Source organism: Chiloscyllium plagiosum, chromosome 3 (genome assembly GCF_004010195.1).
Source record: "Chiloscyllium plagiosum isolate BGI_BamShark_2017 chromosome 3, ASM401019v2, whole genome shotgun sequence".
Lineage (NCBI taxonomy): Eukaryota > Metazoa > Chordata > Chondrichthyes > Orectolobiformes > Hemiscylliidae > Chiloscyllium > Chiloscyllium plagiosum.
In genome coordinates, this window is record NC_057712.1 from 42,566,655 (window position 1) to 42,584,296 (window position 17,642).

Sequence of the window (17,642 nt, forward strand, 5' to 3'; positions counted from 1 at the left end):
CTTCTATGTTCATCATTGATGGTGATAATGCTTGGAATCTCCTCCTACACTTAGATTAATTACCTAATGCAAACATGACTAAGTGTAACAGGAAGACTGAAGAGAATGAGGTCAAATATGTCTTTCCCTCTTGTTGGTTGCTTATTACCTGTTGCATGCTCACTCTAGCAGTTATGTCCTTCAGGACTTGACCAGCTTGAAGTAGTGCTGTCAAGCCACTCTTGGTGATGGATATTGAAATTGCCCACTCAGATACATTTTGAGACCTTTCTATCTCCAGTTTTTTTCCAAGTGGTGATCAATATGGAGGCACATCAATTTATAGGCTCAATGAAGGTGGTTGGGAGTAATAAGCAGGAGGTTTTCTTGCCCTGTTTGACCTGATGCTAACAGACATTTAGGGAAAAACTTACAGGTAGTGATAACATCACTGGACTAATAATCTAAAGGCCAAGGCCAAGGCTAAGGCTGTGGGGCAAGGATTCAATTCCCAATATGGCAGCTGGTGGAATTTATAAATCAGTTCACAAATCTGCAAAACCTAAAAGTAATGGTGACATGAAAGCATTAATATTGTGAAAGCGCATCTGGTTCCCTCATATCATTTGGGGAAGGGCACCTAACATCCTTACCTGGTCTCACCAGTGTGGGACAAACCCACAGTAATGTGGCTGGCTCTCACGACCCTCTGAACTGGCCCAGCAAGTCACTCTATTCAAGGGTAATCAGCAATAGTCAACAAATGCTGGCCTTGTCAATGATACTCACATTCCATGATAGAATTAAAAAAAAGTCATGGGGCCAAGCTCAGGATTCTCAAAGAAACTCCTTCCTGACTCTACACCACTGTGGTGGGACAGAAAATACCTAGGGATGGTGAAGGAAGATTCTGGGATTTCAGCTGTAAGATATAAGCTGGTAAACATCACTAAGTCAGGATGTCTGATTAGTCCATGGGACAACCCTCCCAATTTCAACACAGGACCCCAGGTAACAAAAAAGACTCTGCACAGCCAACTGATATGCCATGTGATTGATACTTCAGATGTCTCAGTCAATGCTGTGTGGTTTATCTGGCTTTACTCCTGTTTTTCTGTAGTTAGGAGTTGAATGGCTTTCCACCCCATTTCAATGGGCAATTATGTATCAATTTTATTGCTGTTTAATCGACTCCAATGATGACCAAACAGGGAGATAAGTTTTCACAAAGCTACTGACAGATTGGAAGAACTGAGATAAAAATTCAAGTTTAATCTGGTCTCTGCCCCTTGTTTGAAGTTGCTGTATAATTTAAATGATTTCATTTGCCATCAACATCACTATTACATTGACAGTAAATTTCTGACCCATTATTCAAAGTTCATTTTACACTCAAGCTCAAAATGGAAGTCACTGAAAATGAACAGATGTTACAACATCAAAGATTATTTAGATCAACACTTACTTGACCTTCCTTTATCAATGACAGGAATTTGGGATGCAATCTGGGTTGGTTCCGCAGCTTTCCTCTTGTATGTTTTTGTTACTTTATCCACATCTGGCTGCTTTCTGGTCATTTCCTCCATGAAAGACTAGGGTTAAAATTTTTAAAATTAAAATGTGAGGGTATTATTAGCAAAAGAAGCTTGCTCCACTTCCCAATGTTCTTTCTTCTTATATAGAGGTAAAGTTATCTTTTTTTGTCTCTATTTCTAGGGATAGTTATCAATTAATTTTCACTGCAGGTCAACAGGCAGCAAAAACTACCCTGAGTAAACCCTCTCACACCTTGCTTCTGGTAAGGACTCTATTCCATTCTCCTAACATTCCCATCTCTCGTGTTGTTTTCAGATGATTCAACCTTTTACACTAGCGCTTACAATATGTCTTTTGTTTTTCCTTCACCAAGGAATACCCATGTTTGACAGGACTCTCCACCATATCCATGCCATTTCACCCACCTCTGCTTTGATCCAATTCCCTCACTCCTAAAACATGATAGGATTCTCCTTGTCCTCATTTGCCTTTGACATCATCCAACCACCAAAACTGATGTTGTCCTGTTCTCCCTTTACAGCAATCCAAAGTGGTCCTTTCCTCTGTAATGTCCTGATCCACTTCTCAACCAACTCAAAACCCCACTCACCTTTCTGACAGCATCTTTGCATGCAAGCATAGGAGATGTGATATCAATATATTTACACTTTTCTTTCTCAATTGCCTAGACAGTGATTTATTTGAACTTTTTTAATTCATTCATTTTAGCATTCATTGCTCATCAATCTTTACTGCACTGTCAGAAATCACACAACACCAAGTTATAGTCCAACAGGTTTATTTAAAATCACAAGCTTTCAGAGCTTGGCCCCTTCGTCAGGAAAAGTCAGTGAAGGAGTAGCAGTCTGAAAGCTTGTGGTTTCAAATAAACCTGTTGGACTATAACCTGGTGTCGTGTGATTTCTGACTTTGTCCACCCCAGTCCAATATCGGCACCTCCACATCATGATTCTACTTCACTGAACAGACAAAATGTAGACTGGGTGACCGCTTTGGGTCTTCAGTTGTAAGCATGAACCTGAGCTCCTCATTGCTTGTCATTCCAATCCACCACCTTGCTCCCTCTCCTTCTGTCCTTAGCCTATCATGTTCCAACAGACCTCAAGGCAAGTTTGACGAACAGCTTCTCATCTTATGACTCAATAATTTTAAGTTCAATAATTTTAGTTTATAACCTCTGCTTTGACTATGTTTTGTTCACACTTATTTCTTCATTCCTTAACTTGCATTTGGTTTGCTGTCACTTTGTAACAAGCTATGCAACCATTCACTTATTATTTGGATACATTTTTATTCTTTACAATCACCTGTACCTCTGGCTTTTGCATCATTTACATTTATATTTAATCTGCCACTCACTGCGTCACAAACATAATCTTTTCTTCTTACTCCTCTTGCACCTCTAAACCTATTACATTTTCATCTTTCTTCCATTCTGATGCAAGGTTACTGACTTGAAACTCTAACTCTATTTCTCTCCACTGATGCTGTCTAACTTGCTGAGGATTTTCAGCATTTTGCACTTTTAGTTCAGATTTCCAGCACTGGCAGTATTCTGTTTGGGAGTTTGCATGTAATGGGTTGCAAGCAGCTGTACTTCACAAGCTCATTCAAAAGGCTAGTCTTCATATATGAGCCTAACTGGTGATTTCTGTCAATCTACCTCATCACATGGAATATAGATCCATGAAATATTTTAAAACCAAATGTTGTTCTTATTAATTGCCCTGAAGTAACAAACACACCAACAAAATGATTATATGTAAGCACACGACTGATCTAATGCCTTTCAAATGCGAGAGATGCAGACATCATTATATCATGGAGGACATTTTGAAGCTTTGATACTCCTGAACCACCCATGTCTCAGTTCCACTTTCCAGCAACTTTGAAAGAACTGTCTGGTGTAATAAATGAAGAAGAATGCAGTATTATATCACCAAGGTAAAACCTACATCAATTGTTAGCATCTTGCTAAGTGTATCTGGATATTATTAAGTGTACAAGCTCAGCTTCTAAATTCAATAGTGATTACCTGGTGCTCGGCAATAAGCGTTTTGACTTCTTCGATCTCCTGTGGAAGTGATTCTTGGTCTCTCTGAGTCAGTATCGTCTCTGCCCACTGTAACCAGCCCAACAGGCTCTCCAGTAACTCTTGATTAGCAATAACATCTGCGAGGGCTGCTTCAAGCCGCAGTTGATGCTGTTTAGCCCATGCAGTTACCTGATATTTTACAACAAAACAAAATTAGCAAGAAAAAAGTAATCGCTGAAGTTTGGAAAGATGTACTTTTCATTTTTGTTCTTTAACACTGCATTTTAACAATATCAACATGTCAATTGGCTGATTGTAGAAATCTAATATATCATGCAGTTTAAGACTGAAAAGGGAAATTGCCATTTCGCATTATCAGCCCTGTCCTTCCACAAACCATGTATAAACTACCCACTGCAGCTATTACAGAGGAACCTTGATTATCCAAAATGTTGATTATTCGAATTTCAGATTATCCGAACAAGATCGCAAAGTCCAGCATTCGATTATCCGAACAAAATGCTCCCTGCTTGTATCGTTCAGATAATTGAGGTTCCTATGTACTGGTTAAGTTGTTAGGCACTCTCTCAGATCCCATAGAATTGGGAACTGTTTCCCTTCACAAAGTTGGATCATCTGCCTGTGTTACAGTTTACTGTTCATGGTGTTGATTAGTACAGCCTTAACTGCATACCAGGAAGATAAAGATAATAAGTCTCCACTCTCTCAATTCACCATATGGAAAGCATCTTCTCTCAGCCAAGGAGCAGAACAAAATGACTTAGGAAAAAAACTGTCAAGTCACTCCCACATCACCCCTTCACTACTCATATCAGCATTGGAAGGTGTCTGGAAGCAACTGCTTTTGGAACTCTCTCAACAATATATAGAGATTGTGTGGGAAAGATCAAAGAAATGTGAAGGCTAGAAGTTGAAACACATATGTATCATTTTGCAGGATGAAATCTGAAGAGATAAAGGGTGGCCATTTTCCTTTTTAAGTTGTCTTAATTCTTGGGATTCATTTTGTTCAATTCCCCCAAATTACAAAAAGTAGCATTGTCACAATGTCGCAATAAACCTGGAAGAGTGAGACTGGGATTGGGGGTCGCAGTAAAACAGGCAAGAAATCCACTGCTGAAATTCTAAACTCTTTTAAAGTACACGTACATTATGTGTACTTTATTATACATAATTATATTCTTCTGTAATCCATACATATGTTATATGCACATGGAGCAAAGAAATAAATTGCAACTAATGAGTTAATATGGTGATTCACAGCCTGGTGACTCATAGTCTAGAACAGTCCATTTCTGTCACATTTGAAAATGATATAAACTGTACACAGCTGCTCGATTACATCCCTATTTCAAGTTAATCACCTCTTCGAATCTGGCTCGGATTATTGTGATCCAATGCTTGATGGTTGTGATAGAGTCTGGGTGGCAGATAGATAGGATAGCTTCTCCCATACCCACTGCTAAATTCAGCTCAATCATCTTTCCTTCCAGTTTCTTCGCAAACTCCTTTTGCCAAAAAAAAAACAAGAATCAAATTAGTCATTGATGTCAGTTTAAAGAACCACTTTAAAATCACCAGTTGCACTCATCAATAAAAATAACTTTGAAATCCAAGTTTAGCATGCTGTGGAAAAAAAATATAATAACTCTCCATAAAGAGAAGAATAAATTTAGTAACAAGATTCATGGTTTGTACCATTCCCTTCAGAAGACAGCAGCTACAGTTCAGCTGACATGCAGTCGTTCTAGCCATTTGGGCATCTGGGTTAATATGAATTGCTGCACTGCACCTTTGTTGCAATAACACAGTACACCAATCTATGTGTGGATCTCATGGGATAAATGGCCTGCTTTCACACTGTAGGGATTCTATGGTGATGGTGGTCCGTGGGACACTATCTGTCAGGTATGGTTCCATGAGTATGACCATATCAGGTTGCTGCCTGACTAGTCTGTGAGACAGCTCTCCCAATTTAGCATGAGCCCCCAAATGTTCCAAAGGAGAACATTGCAGGGTTGACAGAGCTGTGTCTGCCATTCTCTTTTCAGGTGTCTAGGTCAATGCCATGTGGTCTTTATGAAGCTCTTTGGGATGTCATGAAATTGTGAAGGGGGCTAAATAAATGCAAATGTTTCTTATATTTTACTGTTGGTCTTTATTGCTGGGCACTTTCTAATCAACCTATCCAGATATGTTATTACAAGTGGGACATGAACTCATGTCTCCTTGTCCAGAGATAGAGACACTACCACTGCATCACAAGAGCCCTCTGTCAGTCTTTATTGCAGTTTTATATATTTTCTAATCAACCAGTTTAGAAATATTATTAAACACCTCTGGAGCTGGTGGGACTTGAACCTATGCCTTATTCTAACTCACACACTATCAACTCCAAATTCAGTGATTATTTATTCACCATATAAACATCTGTCCCTGTCAGTTTTCATATGTATTTATATTGGATTCAAAGTCCCACCACCTGGTGTGTTGGGATTTGAACCCAGACCCCCAGAACATTAGCTAAGTTTCTGGGTTAATAGTTTAGGGATAATACCACTAGGCCAACACTTCCCTTGTTTATCAGTCTTTATTCACTCTTCTTTTCTACCTGTGGGTCTTAATAACCCTCAGAATTAATTCTAGCAGAGGCGCAACGAGCCCTCTTTTGTGTCTCAGGATTCTCTGATTCTGTGTTCAGTGCAAATCATAACTCACTATTAGTTAATAGTCATAGAGTCAGAGACATACAGCACAGAAACAGATCTTTCGGTCCAATTTGTCCATGCCGACCAGATATCCTAACCTAATCTAGTCCCATTTGCAGCACTTGGCCCATATCCCTCTAAACCCTTCCTATTCATATACCCATCCAAATGCTTTTTAAATGTTGTAATTGTCCCAGCCTCCACCACTTCCTCTGGCAGCTCACTCCATACACACATCAATCTTTGCATGAAAAAGGTGCCCCTTAGGTCCCTTTAAAACTTTTCCCCTATCACCCTAAACCTATGCCCTCTAGTTCTGGACTACCCCCACCTAGGCAAAAGACGTTGTCTTTTTATCTTATTCACGCCCCTCAAGATTTTATAAACCTCTGTAAGGTCACCCCTCAGCCTCCGATGCTCCAGGGAAAACAGCCCTAGCCTTTTCAACTTCTCCCTATGGCTCAAATCCTCCAACTCTGGTAACATTCTTGTAAATCTTTTCTGAACCCTTTCAATTTCACAACATCCTTCCGATAGGAAGGAGACCAGAATTGCAATCAATATTCCAAAAGCAGCCTAACCAATGTCCTGTACAGCCGCAACATGACCTCCCAACTCCTGTACTCAATACTCTGACCAATAAAGGAAAGCATACCAAACGCCTTCTTCACTATCCTATCTACCTGCGACTCCACTTTCAAGGAGCTATGAACCTGCACTCCAAGGTTTCTTTCTTCAGCAACACTCCTTAGGACCTTACCATGAAGTGTATAAGTCCTGCTAAGATTTGCCTTTCCAAAATGCAGCACTTCACATTTATCTAAATTAAATCCCATTTGCCCTCCTTGGATCAAGATCTCATTGCACTCTGAGGTAACCTTCTTTGCTGTCCACTACACCTCCAATTTTGGAGTCAACTTACTAACTATACTTCCTATGTTCATATCCAAATTATTTATATAAATGATGGAAAACTGTGAACCTAGAACTGATCCTTGCAGTACACGACTAGTCACAGGCTCCAGTCTGAAAAGAAACCCTCCACCACCACCCTCTGTCTTCTACCTTCAAGCTAGTCCTATATCTAAATGGCTAGTTCTCTCTGTATTCCATGCGATCTAACCTTGCTAACCTGTCAACCATGAGGAAGTTTGCTGAATGCCCGAATGAAGTCCAGATAGATCACACCCACCACTCTTCCCTCTTCAATCCTCTTTGCTACTTCTTCAAAAGACTCAGTCAAGTTTGTGAGACATGATTTCCCACGCACAAAGCCATGTTGACTATCCCTAATCAGTCCTTGCCTTTCCAAATACATGTAAATCCTGAGCCTCAGGACTCCCTTCAGCAACTTGTCCACCACCGATGTTAGGCTGACCGGTCTATAGTTCCCTAGCTTTTTCTTATCATCTTTCTTAAATAGTGGCACCGTGTTACCCAACCTCCAACCTTCCAGCATCTCACCTGTGACAATCGATGATGCAAATATCTCAGCAAGGGACCCAACAATCACTTTCCTAGCTTCCCAGAGTGTTCTGGTGTACACCTGATCAGGTCCTGGGATTTATCCACCTTCATGCATTTTAAGACATCCAGCACATCCTCCTCCATAATCTGGACATTTTCAAAATATCTTCCATGCCACTCACCACAGTAAACACTGATACAAAATACTCATTTAGTGTCTTCCACATCTCCTGTGGTTCCACACATAAGTTGCCTTGCTGATCTTTGAGGAACCTTATTCTCTCCCTAGTTACCCTTTTGTCCTTAATGTATTTATGGAATCCCTTTGGAATCTGCCTAATCCTATTTGCCAAAGCTATCTCGTGTCCCCTTTTTGTCCTCCTGATTTCCCTCTTAAGTATACTCCTACTGCCTTTATACTCTTCTAAGAATTCACTTGATCTCTGCTGAATATACTTGACATATGTTTCCTTATTTTTCTTGACCAAAATCTCAATTTGTCTTATGTGCAGGAGCACACTGTAATTCTCAAATGTTGTTGCACTACCTAATATGGTCTGATTCAGTGCATTTTCAAAAAAACAACTTAATTAACCAATTTCTGCCAAATCAGACCAAAACTCATGAATGAGTGGATTAGCTTTAAAGTCACGTATTCTCAAATGAGTACAGTGAAATGTTTACATTTGCCGCATTATAGCACCACCTTAATTATAAGACACAGATACTTAGATCAAATTCTTAGGAAACAAAAGAAAATAAGAAAAGTAAAAGCAACTTGCTGTAGGATTGTCTAATTTGTGCACTTTATTTCAGCTATACAGGGCCTTGAGGAGACCACACTGGATTAGTTATGGTCGCAAATGGGCTATTTGGAAGGCTAGGGGGGGATATGGAGATCAGCATAAATTTAATGGGTCGCAGGGAATCTGAGGGAGTCAGGAATAAAGTTGGAAGTTGAGGTTTAGGTATATTAGAAGCCTTTTGGGAGAATGAAGGGAGAAGCATGTCAAGCCCTTGGGGAGATCAGACGGAAATTAGAAGAGTCATGGAGGTTAAGGATGAGGTGATTTGACCGATATGGCCAATCACAGGCACTGGGCAAAATGGCCGAATGAATCCAGTCCTTGACTCCTGATCCAAAAGTCCTTCATTTTGGTTTAGTGGGCAGGTTTCACCAAGGCTAACGTTAAATGTTAATTCATGAACACAAAAGGGGACAGTGGCCTTGGAGTGAATTCGTCACCCAACTCCTGCACTGCCTTCACCAAAACTGAAATGGGGAGAGTACAATTGGTTTCAGAGTTTGATCAAATTACATTCCATCCACCCAACATCCACCTGCTTTTTGGGTTAAACTGTCCCCTTGTTGTCTTAGTGAAATATTTCATGGATTCTTATATTACTAGAACCAAATGGGGACCTATAGCTTACTATGAAAACAATCATTTACATCCAACTTCCAACCATACAACAGTTCTTGAAAATAAACAAAACACCGATCTAATCTGAACTGCATGTGTTCTCTCAAAACCTGACTTAGGACCTAACAGGATACAAAAATGCATCAACTCCTATTATTCGTTGCTCATTGTTAGGGATCCTCTTTGTCTAACATGCATTCAAGTATCATATAAAACAATTGCTCAACAATCCATGAACAAGAATTAAAAAATTGAATCATGCTTTGGTTTTTGTAAGTACTTAAATCCCAACCCCCCTTCATTTATCTTCCAGTACCTCATTTTGTTGGCCAGAACCATATGCTATTTCCTGACACAGAGTGGAGCCAAATCATCTTCAGAATTGTTCTGAAGAAGTCACTGCATCAGAAACGTTAACTTGGTTTTCCCCTCCAGAGCTGCTGCCCATTCTGCTGCGTTTATCAGCAATTTCTGCTTTTGTTCCTGATTTCCAGCATCTGCAGTTCTTTCATTTTGCTTCCCCCCAATTCATCTAGTGCTATTCAGTAAATATAGCTCAGAACAATATCCCTCAGACTTTGCTTCTCTGCCAATAGTCACGCTCTAAGTTCACAACGAAGGTACCAATGTCGAGGGGGTGGAGGTGAGACTGGTGTTCCAGAATAAGGCAGTAGAACAGAAAAGAAAAAAATGGGAACAGAAATTACGTCCGGGGAACATCCAATGACATCCTACCCATCAGTGAAAGATTGCTGCAAACCAGAGTTCAAGATGTCAACATGCTGTACCAATGAATCAATTGTTCCCAACCCAAGATGGAACAAGGTAGACCCACTGCCAATAAGATTTTCTAGACACGCCCTCGCAAACTCTCCAATATCTATTACCACCAACACCTTCCTCAAGTATTGCTCGGCAGGAACGATTTTCCCTGAAAACCTCATGATCGTTGAGCTACACACAGGTTTACTGGCAGCAGTAATTTAAATCATTTTTGTAACTTCATTTATTCCAAAGTTCTAAACACAGTGTGCTTAGATTTGTTATTCATGACCATTATGATTTATACAGCATAAATTTGAAAAACCTATGTCCAACTTCTTTCCTACCTTGTGCTGCTCTATAAGCACACGCAGGGCTTCATCGTCATCTGGAAGAACGCCATGGAAACGAAGAGTCTGTTCGGCTTCAGCCAGCCACTCCAGCAATACGTGCACTGCAGAGTGAAACTCTTCAGCCTGTAGGTACAACATATATCTGTCAGACCAGTCACAACCTGGCAGCCAGAAGATAACATGGACCTTTAAGTTATTTCAATTTTGAACAAGAACAGGAGAGAAGAAAAATAAATGAGTTTCAAGAAAACTTGCTTCAAACTGAATGCTCTGAGTTGGTTGAAGGTTCAGGTGGTTAAATACACTGTGTAACTTGAAGAAAGAGATCTGAGGGTCACTCTGTGGATGATGTGAGCATTAGTTAGTCTCATGCAGTTTGGGTTTGACAGTTATCCTGGTGATCATTTTAGGTCATGGATAAAATAAAAATCATCCGAGACTGACGGGTTTTGTGCGTGCATCCGGTATGAGATGAGTCTGCATCTAGTTTTGGGATGTGTGTCTTGGAGTTGGTGTAGGTTTATGGATCTGGATATGGGATATAAAAAGGGAAACCTATGGAAGACTGTGGAGAAAGAGTAAGCCAGGTTAACTTAAATGGATAGCTCTTTCAGATAGAGCCAGAACAGGTACGATGGGTGAAATGACCTTCTTGTGTGTCATGAGATTCTAATTCAATTGCAGCCAATCTATGATCCTCAACTGAAATGTACAAGTACCCACACACACACCCGCACATCCCACTCTCAGACACATTCCTATATCCACTTACTCCAGAAATATACACCTAGTCACATGCCCATCACAGAAAACTAGACAGCGCCACACCCCTTTCTCAGACATATATCCACACCCCCAGCCCCATACCCCTATATCTCACCTCCATCCACCTAGACACATCCACATTAGGTATCTGTACTCTATCTGGCTGACACACTAAGGGTCGAGTGATTCTGCAATAGTGAAAGGACTACACTTTCAGGAGGGCAAAACAACATATATAAAATAGAAAGCTCCATTTTCCTTTTATTAGAGTTTATTAGACTTTGATCTTTTACCTGATTCAGGGCTTGCTCTAGTCGGGCTTGTTTGGAAACAGAGAGGGCACAGACAGTTTCCCAGCGAGTACTGAGCTCTTGCATCTGCACCTTGACCCAGGAGGAATCATCGCGGCTGGCATCTACTAGTTCACGGGCAGAGCGTTTGAGGGCTTGGACACCGCTGGTCCGTTTACCCAACTCCTTCTGAAAGACCTACACAGAAAACAATCCCATTACTATACACTCAGAGTTGTTCTTCATGACTGAACACCCTGTATAGGTCAACACAGTGCAATGAGACCAAGGATAATCACTGAACATGACTGGAAAAAAAATTACATACATAGTATATGAAAAACAGCAACACATCTAAGTGCCCCAATTCAACATGGTTATCACTGAAATGTAAATGAATGACATAACAATTAGACCATAGAAATAGGTCGCTAAGCCAACAAATCCAAGCCACACACTGTGCTCCACATAAACTTCACAAATGTATCCTCCTATTCATTTTTCCTCATATATTTGCCTTAGTTCCCATAAAGGCAGCTATGCTATTCACCTTAACTCGCCCTTCAATGTCATACTTCGTATTGACTGCATTTGCCCGCTCCCTGCTTAAACTCCACAACAATGCTTCCTGGTTTTCAACACGGGAGAATAGGTTATTTGTTAGCACAATATATATAAAATACAAATTTGTATTGAGTGGAAACAAAATTTTCAAGGATCTATAAACCATCATCATTTCAAAATTCCCACACATGTTATCAAATCTCCCACAGTCTCTGCTCTCTGTCTGTGTAGCCCACTCTAGTTCCTCAATCCTGGAAAATCACTGTATTGCTTGAATGTTTGTGTATCCCCAATTCTAATTGCTCCAGCACTGGTGGCCTTTTTGTTTAAAAAGACGATTGGGCGTTAAATTCAATTGACCTTCCCAAATCTCTGCATTTCATGTCATTAATTCTCTAAGAAACCTACCACGTTGACAAAGCTTTTGGTCACCTGTCCTAATATATAGCTTAGTGACGATTGTTTTCCTAATCACTCATGTGAATGTGACTTTCAGCCTTAACTATGTTAAAGTAGCCATTTAAATGCACAGTTTTGTTGTAATGAAAGGGTTTGTCAAATTTTAAACTGGGAATTGGTTATTTAAGGTACTAGTATTAAAATCAAAATAGAAGATAGATAAGCTATCCACACTACAACCCTTCTAATCTGTGAATAAATTAACAGATGACCTCCTCCTGTCCTCTTCAACTGAGTAGTCCCTGAGTAAACAATCATGGTAATGCTGACAAGTGTTGCCTTATTTCAACAAAAACAATAGAGAGCTGTGTGGAGAGATTTTCCACATGATCCACCCTAAAGTTGGATGTAAGGGAGAAGTGGTGGGGAGGGTGAAGTAAGAAGGGAAATAGTGTCCTTATTCACAGATGCTTCTGCCATTCACAGTTTTGATCCTTTCAGCTGACATGATTACGATTTCAAGGTTGATTTTTAAAAATACAAACATAGGGCTTACTGTCTTTTCTAAAAATACCATGTTTTACAAGATCTAAACTCAGATTTCATGCAAGTTCACTGATAAATTTGATCTATTTTGAAATATCTGAAAGAACCAGCTGGACTTTGAGCAGCAACCGAACTCTCAAGTTTGGCAGAGAGACATTTCTACAATGCAATCAACAAATTAACTTGTCGAATTAAGTATGATGAGTCACTCAAGGAGATCTGGATTCTGTAAGTTATTTTTGATAGATTAATTCAGACAGTTGCCAATGGAGGCTGTGAGGCTTGGTTGGAGGGTGGGGTAGGGGGAATGTGTGGTGGTGGAAGGTAAGTCGGAAAAAGAACGAGGGAGAGTAATTCTCACTGTTACACTGACGGAAACAGTTTCCAGTACCTTGTGAGCATCAATCAGGTTCATCACCAGGTCGATGTCCCCATGGACTGGCTGATCTTCAGCCAGCATGGGTTCAATCTTGTACAGCCAATCAATCAGAGCTTGCAAGGCATCTGTAAATTGGCCTGAGAACAGCAGTGCTTCCTCCAATTTGTTCTGTCTGAAATGGAAAGGCAGAACGTATACGGTAAGATTAGACAGTGACAGACACAGCTGAATCTTCTTCAAACTTAAAACCACAAACAGGAAGCTTGGCTTGCTAGTTTGAAAAGCCACTCCGGTTACCTCCAGCACCACTTACAACATGCCTTCAAAAATATTTGCTAAAAAGTGTAAACAACCAGGACTGATGCAAGTTAAAAATATCATCAGGGCTTCCTGATGGGTCAGTGTCAGAAAGGACTTTGCCAAGCATAACACCAAACATCACAACCTAGGAGTGTCCAAAAATGTAGTTCCAGTTTGCACTGTGAGAATATCTGCCAGGCAGGAAGGTGAAATACCAGAATTAGTCACCTGACCTAAAGCTGAAAATAAAGTTTTCAACCCTGAAAATGTCTGAAGTGGCCCTTGTTGGAAAGTGAGCATTGATGGTGGGAAGGGATCAAGGACAGGTCCCAGTGTTGTGGAAATACTCACATGAAGAACTTCTAGTTGGGAGCAGGGTGGTTCTTTTGAGTTGACAGAGCACAGTACTTCAGACAGCTTGTCCATTCTACACTGGAATGGTGAAATCAGCTGTAACATGCAATGGGGGCCAATCTCTTAATTGCCCATCTTTACAACACACCAAGATCATAAGCTCTATTTACTGTGTCCAGGAGTGGGAAAAACAGGGGAAAATTCAAAAGATGCAATATAGTGAAAAGAATCTTAACACTTTTATGAATGCAGGGATCAAGTTTGTAGTTGTTATATTCAATATTTACTTTCTGGATATGAAATTAGCTTGGAGAGTTTTCAAATCTATAACTGAGCAGTGTTTTTAAGCCAGCAATTATCTATTCTATGAACCCCATGATTTGGATGTGAACATAGGAGGTACAGTTAATATGTTTGCAGATGACACCAAAATTGGAAGTGTAGTGGACAGCAAAGAAGGTACCTCAGAGTACAATGGGATCTTGATCAAATGGGCCAATGGACTGAGGAGTTGCAGACGGAGTTTAATTTAGATAAGTGAGGTGCTGCATTTTGGAAAAGCAAATCTTAGCAGGACCTATACACTTAATGGCAAGGAGTGTTGTTGAACAAAGAGATTTTGGGAATGCAGGTTCAGAGTTCCTTCAAAGTAGAATTGCAGGCAGTGAGGATAATGAAGAATGCATTTGGTATGCTTTCCTTTATTGGTCAGAGTATTGAGTATAGGAGTTGGGAGGTCATGTCGTGGCTGTACAGGACATTGACTAGGCCATTTTTGGAATATTGCATGAAATTCTGGTCTCCTTCCTATTGGAAGGATGTTGTGAAACTTGAAAGGGTTCAGAAAAGATTTACAAGCATATTGCCAGGGTTGGAGGATTTGAGCTGTAGGGAAAGGTTGAGTAGGCTCGTGCTGTTTTCCCTGGAGAGTTAGAGGCTAAGAGGTGACCATATAGAGGTTTATAAAATCTTGAGGGGCATGGATTAGATAAATAGAGAAAGTATTTTCCCTGCGGTGGGGAGTCCAGAACTAGAGGGCAGAGATTTAGGGTGAGAGTGGTAAGATATAAAACAGACCTAAGGGGCAACTTTTTCATGCAGACAGTGGTCCATGTATGGAATGATTTGCCAGAGAAAGTGATGGAGGCTGGTGCAATTACAGCATTTAAAAGCATCTGGATGGGTATATGAATAGGAAAGGTTCAGAGGGATATGGACCAAGTGCTGGCAAATAGGACTAGATTAGGTTAGGATATCTGGTCGGCATGGACGGTTTAGACCCAAGGGTCTGTTTCCGTGCTGTACGTCTCTCTGACTCTATGTATCTGCAATATGGCATTTACCAAAGGACATCTAATTGGCTTGGTTAATAAGATTTTCTGCTCATAATAAGTAGACAGCTGGAACATATCACAACATTCAACATTAGTCTTAAGGTAGTTATTTCATATGAATCACTTCATATTATCAGAAAAAATATACATTACAGGAATGAAAACTTTGCTGCTGTCATTTCGAGAATGTCAACTTCAATAGCAATAGGAAACAGCTTTAAGTACTTGGCATCAACATTATGGCTTTTAAACAGCAAGGCATCATTAATTGCAAGCATTTTATGAATGAGGTACTAATTCACGGCTTTTCAAAAATGAGCTCGGAGCATGACACTGTGTAGTTCATTCTAGTGATCTTAACACGGAGCAATATGGGAACAATTGAATTAGAAGCTAAGGGGTGAGAGTTTTTTTTAATCATTGCCAGATTGGACACATCAGCATGTTATTACCATACAAGTGAGTAGAAGTTACTTTCTCCATGCAGCAGGATCATACAAAATTTCTTTTTTTAAATTGTCGTCATTCAAGCTCAAATATTTTGGACATATATATGTGATACTTCACACTAACCATGGAAAAGTGTCCCGTTAACATATGACATGGCAGAAATTGAAGTATCAATTGCAGAGACCAGTATCCAGTACTAAGAGACCAATCACTATTAAGTCACCAGAGGCCACTTGGATCCCGGGACCAATTGTCCGGGATCATTTACATTTGCCTTCTTGTGACTAAACTATGATGTCATTTGACAGTTCCTCATTCATTCCACTATTACCCTGGAGAATAAGAAATCATAGAAATAACATGAACAAATTGGAACTCAAATCACTCATTCACTGGCCCTGTCATCAGTCAGTCTCTCAATTTCTTTGATATTTTTCCCTCTCCAAGACATCAATTTAATAGATTTGAACCCATGTTCTCTCCTTTACTTAATCAAATGGCAGTACTCACACTACGTATTCAGAGCTGACTGTATGTAAACCAATTAGAACAGGATAAATGCAGCACACCAAACATGCAGGTGACAACATTCCTTCCCATTCCCAACTTCATAATCTCCTCCCCTAATCCCCTACACCTCTTTGACAGCTCCATCCTAACTGGCACCATCATTCTGATACTAGCTGACAAATCTATGCCTGACTGCCTCTGATACAATGTCAGGAGTGGGTTGGATCTTTATTGAGTTAAATAGATTGGGAACATTATATATCTGTAAACCTCCAAGCCAAGAAAAAACCGGCTCACACCACACAACCTTAGTGCACGAAAAAAGATGGAGAACAAAGAAAAGCAAGAAAGAAAGGTAAAGGACAAATAAAAGGAAGGAATGAAATAAGTAAACAGAAATGAGTTTAAAGAGAAAAACAGAATGAAGGGGACATCCCAGCACCTTAGTGCAAAAGATAAGGCTGAAGCATTTGAAATCACTTTAAGCCATAGGACTGAGAAAATGATCCCTCTCAGCTATCTCCGAGGTCCTAGCATCATGGGTGCCAGTCTTCAGCCAATTCAATTTACTCCACATGATATCAAGAAATGATTGAAGGTGCCAGATACTACAAAGCTTATGGACCCTGACAAGATTCTTGCAAAAGGACGAAAGACTTTTGTCCCTAGCCAAGCTGTTCCAGAACAGTTACAACTCTGGCATCTACCTAGTAATGTGGGAAATTGCTACGGTCTTCCTGGCCCTCAACAAGTTGGACAAATCAAACCTGGCGAATTACTGTGCCATCACCACCATTTTCATGAGAGCAATCGGGGATGGACGATAAATGCTGGACTAGTCAGTGGCAGCCACATTTAGCGAACAAATAATTTAAAAAAGTGCGAAGTGGAAGCCTGGCAGAAAAATACGTACAGGATAAGATTTGAAATTTTTTTAATAACTCGGTAAATCAAAAATCAACTGCCTTTATTTTGAACTCTCAGTGGACCATGTGATGTGCACTGACATATGGCTGAGTCTTGGAAAACTAAAACACAATGCAGCCCACATGGATACCCCAGTCAGGACAAAAATCGAGGATGGCACTCAAGATTTCATTTAAACTGAGCCAGTTGCTCAAGCTTTATAGACTGGGTGGAAAAACTAAAAGGAAAGTGAGATTCATAGTAACTATCAATTTTATGGTTGGCATGGACTGGTTGGAGCGAAGGGTCTGTTTCCATTCAGTATGACTCTACTAAAACAAAGGTTTCCACTTTGAAAGTTTCATGGGGCCCCGCCATCCAGTCACATTAAATATTACCTAATCAAACGGCAGTACTCACACTACGTATTCAGAGCTGACTGTCTGAAAACCAATTAGAACAGAATAAATGCAGCACACCAAAGACAGAAACAAACCTGGTGAATTACTGTCCCATCACCACCACTTTCATGAGAGCAA

General features: G+C 40.2%; 1 protein-coding gene across 6 annotated transcripts in view; it reads right to left on the reverse strand.

Moving 5' to 3' along the window:
* Window positions 1-17,642, reverse strand: part of dst (dystonin) — a 642,458-nt gene that overhangs the window by 46,365 nt on the left and 578,451 nt on the right. For all 6 annotated transcript variants that reach the window (XM_043681258.1, XM_043681269.1, XM_043681284.1 and 3 more), the window contains 6 exons: window positions 13,262-13,421; window positions 11,365-11,559; window positions 10,301-10,429; window positions 4,957-5,100; window positions 3,572-3,760; window positions 1,445-1,571 (listed from right to left, as the gene is read on the reverse strand). In XM_043681258.1, the coding sequence (XP_043537193.1) occupies window positions 1,445-1,571; window positions 3,572-3,760; window positions 4,957-5,100; window positions 10,301-10,429; window positions 11,365-11,559; window positions 13,262-13,421 (944 nt within the window). The remainder of the gene's footprint in view (window positions 1-1,444; window positions 1,572-3,571; window positions 3,761-4,956; window positions 5,101-10,300; window positions 10,430-11,364; window positions 11,560-13,261; window positions 13,422-17,642) is intronic.